An 11,299-nucleotide genomic window follows, 5' to 3' on the forward strand; every position below is an offset into this window, starting at 1 on the left:
ATTCACAAGGTTGTTCAACCATCAAAAAAAAAACCAGTTGCCGTAAAGTTGGTTGCAACTCATGACGCCCCACTTGTGTCAGAAGAGAACTGTGTTCCGTAGGGTTTTCAATTGCTAATTTTTCAGAAGTAGATCGACAGGCCTCTCTGCCGAGGAGTTTCTTGGTGGACTTGAACCTCCAACCTTTCGGTTAGCAGCCAAGTGTGTTAACTGTTTGCAACACCTGGGGACTCCATGCAGCCATCGCCACTATCTGATTCCGGAACATTTTCATCATTAGTCACTCCCTATCTCCCTCTCCCCCTCTCCAAGTCCCTGGCAACCACAGATCTACTCCCTGTCTCTGGATTTTCCTATTCTGGACATTTCGTATAAATGAAATCCTATAATATGCAGCCTTTTGTGTCTGGAGTCTTTCAGTTAGCATAATATTTTCCAGGTTCATCCATGTTGTAGCATGTATTAGTACTTCATTCCTTTTCATGGCTGATGACAATCCCATTGTGTAGATACACCACATTCTGTTGATTCATGAATCAGTTGATGGACATTTGAGTTGTTTTCACTTTTTGGTTATTAAGAGTAATGCTATGAACATTTATTTACAGGTTTTTGTGGGAACAAATGTATTTAATTCTCTTGGGATTGGAATTACTGGATCAAACTTTATGTTTAACTTTTTAAGGAACTGCCAAACTGTGTTCCAAAGCAACCACGCCATCTTACATTCCCAGCAGTGAACGAGGGTTCCAGTTTCTCTGTATCCTTGCTAACACTTGTCATTGTCCTACTTTTTTGATTATAGCCACCCCAGTGGATGTGAAGTTGTATCGCATTGTTAGTAGTGTCCTTTGAACACAAAAGTTTTTAATTTTGACGATGTCTCATTTATCTGGTTTTTTGTTGTTGTTACTTGTACTTTGGGTGTCATATCTGAGAAACCATTGCCTAATGCAAGCACACGAAGATTTACAGCTATGTTTTCTCCTAAGAATTTTATAGTTTTAGCCCTTACATTTAGGTATGTGAACCAATTTGAATTAATTTTTATATATGATGTGAGGTAGGGGTCCAGCTGCATTGTTTGGCATGTGGCTATGCAGTTGTCCCGGCACCATTTCTTAAAAAGACCGTTCTTTCCCCACTGAATTGTCTTGGCACCTGTTGGATGGATTTATTTCTTTACTCTCGATTTTATTCCACTGACCAAATTGATATAGTTTAACTAAAAATAATGTAAATTAAAATTAGGTCACTGCTTTTGACTTTGAGAAAAGGTCAAGGCACTTTTTTTTTTTTTTTGCAAATTCTCCTCAAGCATTTTCTTATATTCTAAGACTAGATCACATCAATGCACATGACTACAAATTAATACACAGACTGTAAGCTGTGTAATGTTTTTTAATACATCTTCATAGTGTGTCTGGATTAAACCCATATCAAACTTGTTGCCATTGAGTCGATTGTGACTCATAGTGACCCTATAGGACAGAGTAGAACTACTCCGTAGAATTTCCACGGAGCGCCTAGTGGATTTGAACTGCCAACCTTTTGGCAGGCAGCATAGCTCTTAACCACTCACTGTGCCACCAGGGTTTAAATAGTACCTCTGAAATAAGGGAACTGGTAAAACCCTAGAATAATCTTTATTGAGTGTTTTTTGAGTAAAAGCTTCTTTCTTGCTCTCCTGTCTCACACCCCAACAGCACTCCACAAATGGAGAAGTTCACTGGAGTGCAGTTTTATTTGTTAGGGTTTTAAGTATCCTTTTATAACTACAGGAGCAGTAAGATATATTGTAGAAAGTTAGAAATATAAACACGAATTTTGAAATGAGAATATTACATTCTTACCACTCAGATCACTATTAGAATTCCTTAGTGTATATCTTTACAGGCCTTTTTCTATGTAAATATACACATGTATGTATTTTTTAACCAGAAATGAAATTTTATAGTTTATACTGAATTGAACTATCCTTGCAGTCAGTGGTCTCCATCTGTCAATGTCAATAAATTTTCATTTCATCTAATACCCAGGCTTTATTCAGATTTCCCCAATAATGTCCTTTCCCCAAACCAATATTCAGTCCAGGGCTATTGGACCTGGATGGTACAGCTGTTAAGTTCCCTTTAACCGAGCATAACTCCACTTACCCATTTGTTTATGTGGGGTTTTGTTTTCTGTTTAGTAACTAACTTGTTAAAGAGATCAGGCCGGGTGTCCTGCAGAATGTCCCAACCTCTGAATTTGTCTGCTTGTTTCCCCCAAGTGGGGCCCTGGTGGCGCAGTGGTTCAGAGCTCAGCTGCCCACCAAAACAGCGGTTCAGATCCACCAGTCACTCTGGAAACCCTATGCAGCAGTTCTACTCTGTCCTGTAGGGTCGTGATAAATCAAAAGTGACTTGACGGCAACAAGCTTGGTTTTTGGTTTCCTTCAAGTAGCATTTAATATTTCTCTATTCCCCTTATTTCCTGTAAATTGGAAGTTATATCGTAAAGGCTTGAGTTCAGGGTAAACATTTTTGGCTAGAACACACCACAGGCATGGTGTCACATCAGAAGACACATAACATCCGGCTGGTCCCATCAGTAGTGATGCTGAGTCTGACCATTGATGAGAGGCTGACCTTTTCCATTATACACTGCCGGTCTTCACTCTGAGACTAGAAAGCAGCGTCTGTGGTTTGACTTTGGAATGGTGCAGACATCCAGTTCCCCACCAAACATCCACCTGATATAATAGTTTTGCCACCATTTAGGTGTGATTTAAAATGTAGATTTTAATCAGAAAAAAAAAAAATTGAATTGCTATTATAATTCTTTGAAAACATCCTGGAACTGAGTTCAGTATGGATTGACCTGCTGATAGTTTTCAGCTGTCTGAAGCTATCTCCCTAGTGGAGAACTTTGGTTCTAAAGTCTAATGTTGGATTTTTCAGTCACATTCTATATCATCTTTTTGTTTCAGCCTAGACTCAACGTAACAACAGAAAAGTCTAGATATAAAATAAAGGCCTGCGTCCGTCCTTTCTTGCTTCACCTCCTGACTTGTTCCTGCTCCCTATCCCAAGGGCAAAGAAAAGATCTGGGTGGAAGAAATAACTTGTGTCACATCTAATAGGTTCCCAGCTGTCCTTTACCGTAAAAGAGAATAGGGCTTCTTGGAGTCAACAATCTAAAATGAGCTTTGGTCTGAATTGAGTAACTGTATGACATCAACTATTCCTTCAATATATTAAACAGCCTGAAAAAAAATACAGGTTGGATTACAATCACGTGCTCAATTTGAGCCACACTTGAGGCTCCATAAAGGAGTTCTGGCGGTGCAGTGGTTAAGTGCGTGGCTCCTAACTGAAAGGTAGGCAGTTCAAACCCAGCAGGCGCTCCAAGGAAGAAAGGTATGGCAGTCTGCTTCTGAAAAGAGTTACAGCCTTGGAAACCCAGTGGGGCAGTTGTACTCTGTCCTATAGGGTCACTGTGAGCTGGAACCATCTGAATGACAGTGGGTTTGGTTTTGAGGGTCAGTTAGCTTTTCCTGCAGGTCACCTGCTGGGAATACCTGGGTCTTTGTGTCTGTGCTGGGCACCAAACCGCTCGCTTCTGCTATCTGGGAGCAGTGTAGTAAAGCGCTCATCAGCTACAACACTCATAGGATTTAGAGGTACCCCCCTCCCTGAGTTCTTCCCACCTGTATACAGCCTCAACACCAGCAAGCGTTGCTGCCTTTGGACCCACCATCCCTGTCCCCATGGGACGAAGGCCAGGTGTTTTTAAGCTGAAAACTTTCTGTCCTCAAATTCCCCATCTGGGGTCAAGAAAGCCTGAGGTTGAAATGGCTCAAAAGACCTTGTGTCAGACATGCTTTGTTTTATGTTGAGGCAATTTTGGTAATTTTGGGGAGGGTGGGAAGAGGACCGAGTTAGGCAGAGTGTTCTTAGGGCCTCAGCATTATATTTCTGCTTAGGAATATCTTAAAATTATGCCTGGGTGAAGGCTTCTAGCCTTAAGTAAAACTATAAGCTTCACCCACATACATGTGAGTGTTTGTGTGCCCGCGCTCTCACTTCAGTGAATGTCCATCAACAGGGCCCATGTCTCTCCTCACAGAGGCTTGGCGTCTGGAACAGGAAGCATACACAAAGGCGTTACAAGGTTGAGGGACTGGCAGAGGAAAAGGAACTCCAGTCCCCATGGGTTACTAACTGCCTGACAGGAGGGTAGATTTTCTCCCATTTGACCTACAGCAAAGTCCCATTAAGAGAATTTTTCCTTTTTCATTGGTCAATAGGAAACCTAAACGAGAAGAGCACTTAAGTGAAGAAGCCATCAAGGTGATCGCCAGCCTCCCCGACTTGACGTTCATGCAGGCCAAGGTGTTGATGTTCCCCGCCACGTTGACTCCTTCCGCGGGCTCCCAGGAGAAGACAGACTGGTAACTGATGTGAACCAGGCACCTTCAGTTGCTTTTCCTCTCTTTCGTCCCTTCCCTCCCATCAAAAGCATACCTGCTCCTAATTAAAAAAACAAAAACAAATTCAAGTTCCGCTGATTTGTTGGTAAGCCGCACTAGAAAGGTATACATAGTAATGTATATTTATTTACATACTGAAGTCCTAAATTTATATTAGAAAAAATGTAAATAATCAGGGGTGAACATTTTTGAAGATTTATTCTTTTTGTGTTGCTGGGGTGTATACATTTATGTCTTTGTGAAATACACTGGTGGTGTCCTTCTTATAAAACTTTTGAAATAAAAAAAAACTCAAATCTCCACTGTCTGTGAAATCCCCTTCAGTCTTTTCTGATTGCATTGAGTGTCCTATTAACTTCCCATTGTTTAGGTTGCATTTTTTGCCATCATAAATAAGTTCCAAAGTCCCTGTTCAAATTTTTTCTTTTTAATTTTGTGTGTAGTGGGTTCGTTTCAGATCTGGCTTTTGTTAACATTTTTGGGCTCTTTTTTAGTCTTTCCAATCTGGCATATTGCTGCGCGACCTTTTACGAGGTCCTTTCCCCGGTTGCTCTTGTGGTGTAGGGTATGGGTCGTTGTCAGAATCCGATCAGAGGGGCTTAAAGAGATTGTGTCTGTTTTAAATTAGTTTGATGCGCAGAAGGACCAAATTACATGAATGTCTTACAATGAAAATTTGTTACTGATTTTTTGTTGTTGTTTCATTGTACCACTATTTTTTGAGGATTTTGCACAGTGTAAAATGACATAATCATAGATTGCTATGGTTTAGGCTGTATATACGGTAAAAACTATGGGTTTTCAATGTTTGGGGAAATTCCTATGGAAAAAAGAGCGACGTGTAGAAGAACCTCTAACAAGGCTAACGTGCATGCCAAGGTCTTTTGAGATTTCAGTGTGTAAATTTCCTTTTAGCTTACACAAAAATAAAATAATTTAAAAGAAATTTAGCCTGGTGTCTTTGTATGTGGGTACGAGTTTGAATGTGAAATTTTAAGCTTTAATGTGTCTCAGTCTTGAAGAAGTCATTTGGTAGCATTTCTGCTTTGTTGAACCCAAAAAGGATTAGCACCTGGCCCATAAGAAATGGATCAGTACTTGTAGTCGCTGAGCTGTTTTTAGATGCAGAACATGAGATCATACATAAGAGAAATTCCAGCAGTCCATCATAACGTATCTTCCTCAGCATATTGGCAAGGTAGTAATTAAATAAGGATTTGTAGGGAAATTTTCTTTTCCAAGAAAATATATGGATGAATTAAGGTGAGCAGAAAATTTCTAAAAAGTAATTTTAAAATATTGCTCTTAGATGTGGCTTCAGCAGAAAGTCGCAGGACATATTTCATAAGGAATAGGCGTGAGCCCAGCAGTGGTCCATCTCATCTGCAGTGGGGATGTTCCAGTAGAACCCTTGAGCACCTCCGTCACTGACAGCTTCCTGTGTTGCCAGGTTATCACACGGGCCATCGGAACAGTGGCCTGAGTTGTCTTTTTCAGAGAAGTCACAGTCTTCAGGACCCAGTAGACCTTCTGAATGGAAGGAGGTAACCCAGAATATTCCTCAGCAGAATTTTACATGTTTCAATAATTAAAACATAAAGGACTACTACAGTCCATTACAATTAAATTGTAATGACAACTCTCACCAGCCTAATTCAGAGCTCACTTATTGGCTGTGTTTTCATGAGGAAGTTAATCACCTTCTCTGAGCTTTACTTTTATTATCTATAAGAATAGGAATAAAACTACCTACCTTGTGGGGTTGGTGTGTTAAATAATAGATGTAAAACACTTGTCACGTGAATAGACAGTAAATGGTAGCCGAAGTGTAGAGTCAGCAAAACCTGTGAAGTCTCCAGGATTCTGGGTAGATTCAAGAAGCAGTCACAGGAGAAAGGATCACTTAAAATGTCAAATTATCTTATTATTTAAAAACAACCAATTGAGCTTTACTCATGAAATTGAGCCCGCTTCAATGACTCACAGAATAAGTGCTTCATCTTATAACCCGTTTTAGGTAAGAGAGATTTCCCTTTTGTCATATCGGCCTTTGATGTTTTAATCACAAGAGGTGTGTTAACACTGGAATGTCTTGAGAACCACAAGTGCTCTGCCTTGAGCCAGGCCAGGGCTTGAACTGCACCGGAAAGCAGTTGCCACCTCTGGTACAGGGAAAGGCCTTCAAGCTGCAGACTCATCTTCATCAGCAGCAGCTTCTGCCGGCAGCTGCCCGCTTGTCGTTCTCCACGTCAACCACGAGGACCCTGCAGAGTTGAGGAGGAGGAGAAATAAAGAAGTCAGAGCTCCTAAAGGCCAAATCACAGACAGGGGAGATTGCTTTCGCAGTCAGCTTTGTGCCTTTGACGTCTTAAAGCCAGCTGGCGTCCACAGGCGCATCCCACTGATGGCCACATTGCAATAGCCATACAGAATCCCCCAGGTCAATCCAAGCCAGACTGGGAAGTATCAGGGAAAAATTCCCTAAGCTGAGTCATGTGCCACTACTATCCTCCTGAGTCATCGTTTTGTATAGAAACGTCTTCCTACTACATGGTTATTGTGTTCTTCATTTAGACCTTGTCATCCTTTTGTTCGTTCTTTCTTGAATCAGGATTCGGGTTGACCGTGCATAACAAAACCCAAAACACGGCATTTCATGTAGTAAGACTCATATTTGTCACATTTTCACTTCTCTGAAAGCAGAAGGTATCATACAGTTGGAGGGGGCGTCCGTTTAATGGGCAGTGGTTTCTTTTTCTTAGTATTGCACAAAATACTGCGATGTCTTAAACAATCAGTGACAGAGCCAATGAAAAATGGTAATTGTGGCTTAAACAATAGAAGCTTATTCTGTACAAGACTGAAAGAAAGCAGACTCGGGCTTGCCAAGTGGCTTCACAAGGTCATTGGGGACTGAAGCTCTTACTATCTTGTTGCTCCACCACCCTCTGCACGTGGTTTCTACCTTTGGCCCTGCCATGGGGTCCCACCTCCATGGAAGAAAGGGTGAAGAAGGCACCCCACCTCCCGTTAAGGACATTTTCCGTAATGCAGACACACCATTTCCAATTACAATCCATTGGCCCAAACTTAGTTGCAGCGCCATATCTAGCTGTGAGAAAGACTGGGGAATATCTTTATCCTGGGTGGATATCTAAAAGTAAGTGTTCTGGTACTAAGGAAGGAAACCATGGTGCGTAGTAGCTACGGGCTACAGCTGCTAACCAAGGGGTTGGCAGTTGGAATCCACCAGGTGCTCCTTGGAAACTATGGGGCAGTCTACTCTTATCCTATAGGGTTGCTATGAGTCGGAATCAACTCGACGGCAACAGGTAAGGTATGGGCAGTGTACTAAGGAAGGAAAGAACAGGTGCGGGAGGGCAACCAGAACTCTGGACAATTCCTGTTGTTCACTTTTCCACCCAGGCTAGCAGTATTTCACTGAGAAAACATAATGCGGACAGAAATGAATCCCGGGTTCAGTGTCCCAGGCTACAATGCCTCAGACCACAAATATTACCTTCCTGGTGCTTTTCCAAGGGGAAGAGAATCCATAGAGGGGAGCCCAGGTTGTCCTGGCACCTTGGGGGGAACAAATGCTAAGACAAATCATGGGTAGAAGTCGGGAGCAGCCTGGCGAGGTAGAGGGGGCACTGGACCAGATGAGGAGTTTGTTCCAATCCCGCTCTGCCACTTAGCAGCTGTCAGGCCCTTCATCCATAAAATGAGGGGTTTGAGCCTGTAGAACTGTCAAAATTCAGGTAGGAAGAAACCCTGGAGAATCATAGAATTTGAGAGCTGGAAGATCAACTGGCCCTAGTGCTTTCTGAAGGACTCCCAGGGTCCCTGCAGCAGTGTCCAGGAGGCCTTGGCTCCTGCAGTAAGGGAGATGGCCAGTAGTAACAGTCCACTTAATATCTTTGGAGGTGGGAGGGCGATTGCAGAAGATTTCGTGTAATAAAGGAGTTCCTGACTACCAAGGAGTCCCTGGGTAATGCAGATGGTTAACATGCCCAGCTGCTAACTGAAGGGTTGGCGATCTAAAAAAAGAGCCATTGAAAACCATTGAATCACAGTTGTCCTCTGACACACGTGGGGTCACCATGAGTCAAAGTCAACTTAATGGCAACTTTTTTTTTCTGGTGCCTACCAAAGGTTGAAAGCTGACGATGATTAAATTTTCATAGCTGAAGAAACTGAAGCCCAGATAAAGAAATTGACTTGTCCGAGGTTACACAACTAGAACCATGGACAAGACCTGGACCCAGTTTTCCTCACTCTTGGCCCTTTTGTTTACACTCTCCTGAGTCTGGCCTCTGAACAGGTTGTCTGTCCAGCCTTTACCTGACTATTTGCAAGGACTCGGTGTGGGCCAGGATCTCACGGACAGCCCCACGACATGTGCCTTGTTGGGCAGTACTGATGGCCAGGCTTTCTACTGAGTGGACATCTCGTTCCCCATCACCTCCTGTTGGTTCAAGTTGTCTCCTCTCAGGCTGAATGGGATAAACCTAATTCCTTTTCCATGAATATCTGGAGACCACACTTCTGTTCCGCCTTCCTCTCCTAACCCCAAACCTCCCATATCACATGACCCCAGGCCTTTCACATACACATCATTCATCCCTGGAGATTGTTCCAGTCTGAAAATGTACTCCCAGACTGGATCCAACTGGACCAGATGTCACCTCATCACTGACGTGGGACTTGTATTTATTTTATTTCAGACACTTTTTTTCTTCCAGTCACTTCTTTTAAATGTAGCCTAAAATTGCCTTACTCTTCACGGCAGTGGTGTTGCCTCTAGCCTATTGTGTGTACAGCCTTTGTCCCCTAACTGCCATCAAGCCAGATTTTCTCTATCAGCTGCTTGTGCCACTGGGTTTATGGGACCAAATAGCAAGGTTTTATATTTATCCTTTTACAACTGTATTCGATTAGCTTTAGACCATTGTTTCAGCCTGTCCATCTCATCAAGTCTTAATTGTACTTTCTAGCATCTAGGTCCTACCTCCTTCCACAGCTTTGCCATCCACAGAGTGATGAGCATTCCCCGTGGTCCATGTCACTGACACAAATGTTGACCAGTACAGTTCTCTGTAACTCCACTTCCAGTGTGCCACAGATGCTCTGGGATGGCTTTCAGCCCATACTGTCAGCGCATTTCTCCCTATCACCGACAGGTCCTAAGAGCAGTCCAAGTCCTTGCTGAATCCAGTCACAGTACACATGTGGCAGTTCATGGGCCACCCTCCAAAACCTCATGCACTTGAAAACTTCTGTGACCTGGAGTTCCAAATGAAACATGTTGCTGCCGTTGTTAGTTGCTGTCAAGCCAGTTCCAACTCATGGCCACCCCATGTGACCCCTCAGAAGCGGATGGCCAGGCCTGTCTTTCAAGGCACCTCTTTGTGGGTTTGAACTGCCAACGTTTTAGTTGGTAGCCCAGCGCTTAACTGTTTGCATCACCCAGGGACTGCTCCAAAAGAAACACAGGGCAAGAAAACAAGTAGAAGATAAAACGACATCCAGTAAATGAGAACTCAGTCATCTAGCACGGTACCTGGCATGTAGTGAGCACTCCAGAAATGGCCTTTACAATTTTTTATTATCTTCATTCATCCAGGTCAATATTCTGTCATTGATGATGCAGATAAAAGACTAATCATTAGAGGATATGGTTGTCTTCCTGACAAATCAAAAACTTAGCCTGACCTCCAGAATATTCAAGTTTCCCTAACTGTGTCTCTTTTTTTCAGTTATCCGTAATTTTAGCTTATCTTTTCAGGCTGGACTATCTCTGGGGATAGCATTTCCTGTGACTTTATGTAATAATATTTTTGTTTGGTGCTTGGAAAATTAGATTTCCTCATGCCAAAGAATGAATTAGGGTCCATACCTCACACCATACACAAAACCAATTCAAAATGGATCAAGAACCTAAAAGTGAAAACTAAAAACGTAAAATTTTTAGAAAAAAATGTAGGGGCATGACCGCATGACCTCGTATTTAACAATGGATTATCAGGTATGATAACAAAAGCACAAGAGGAAAGGATAAAATAGATAGGTGGGACCTCATACAAATTAAATACTTTTGCTCATTAAAGGATTTATCAAAAGTGAAATGACAATGTGAAGGTTCAGTGCAATCCTGATCAAAATTCCAACAGCCTTCCTCACAGAAATGGAAAAACCAGTCCTCATTTTTATATGGAATAGCAAGAGGCCCAGAATAGCCACTGAAAGAGAAGAACAAAGTAAGAGGACTCACACTTCCTGATTTTAAGACATATTATACAGCTACAGTAATCAAAACAGTCTGGTACTGGTATAACAATAGACAAATAGGCCAATGGAATAGAATTGACAGTCCAGAAATAAGTCCACACATCTATGGTCAACTGATTTTTGACAAGACTGCTAAGTCCATTTGATGGAAAAAGAAGAGTCTCTTCAATAAGCGGTGTTGGTCTTAAAAGCTTGCAAGCAGCCATCCAAGATAAAACAATTAGTCTCTATTCACCTGGAGTAACAGAGGAAGGAGATTCAGGAGTAGGAGAAGGAAATGGAATGTGTAGCAAATTGCCTCCATGAATAACTTGCTGCCTTTGCCATGAGACGACAAGAACTGGATGGTGCCCAGCTACGATTTCTGAACATTTTATTCAAGAGTCGATAGAAGAATCCTGATCAAAAGGGGGAAAATGTAGATTCGAATTTCAAATTCTCATGGAATCCAGACATTCTGGAACCAAAGAGCCTGGATGAATGAACGCCCCCAGACTAATGCCCTGAGATAATCTCTAAACATTAAACCAAAAC

General features: G+C 42.2%; 1 protein-coding gene across 3 annotated transcripts in view; it reads left to right on the forward strand.

Moving 5' to 3' along the window:
* Positions 1-4,774, forward strand: part of AFTPH (aftiphilin) — a 71,069-nt gene extending 66,295 nt beyond the window's left edge. For 2 of the 3 annotated variants that reach the window (XM_023552694.2, XM_003413636.4), the window contains one exon: positions 4,292-4,774. In XM_023552694.2, the coding sequence (XP_023408462.1) occupies positions 4,292-4,439 (148 nt within the window). In that variant the 3' untranslated portion in view covers positions 4,440-4,774. The remainder of the gene's footprint in view (positions 1-4,291) is intronic. The other variant, XR_002786675.2, reaches the window with a different exon arrangement.
* Positions 4,775-11,299: the final 6,525 nt, after the last annotated feature.

The sequence above is a fragment of the Loxodonta africana genome, chromosome 15, assembly GCF_030014295.1.
Source record: "Loxodonta africana isolate mLoxAfr1 chromosome 15, mLoxAfr1.hap2, whole genome shotgun sequence".
Lineage (NCBI taxonomy): Eukaryota > Metazoa > Chordata > Mammalia > Proboscidea > Elephantidae > Loxodonta > Loxodonta africana.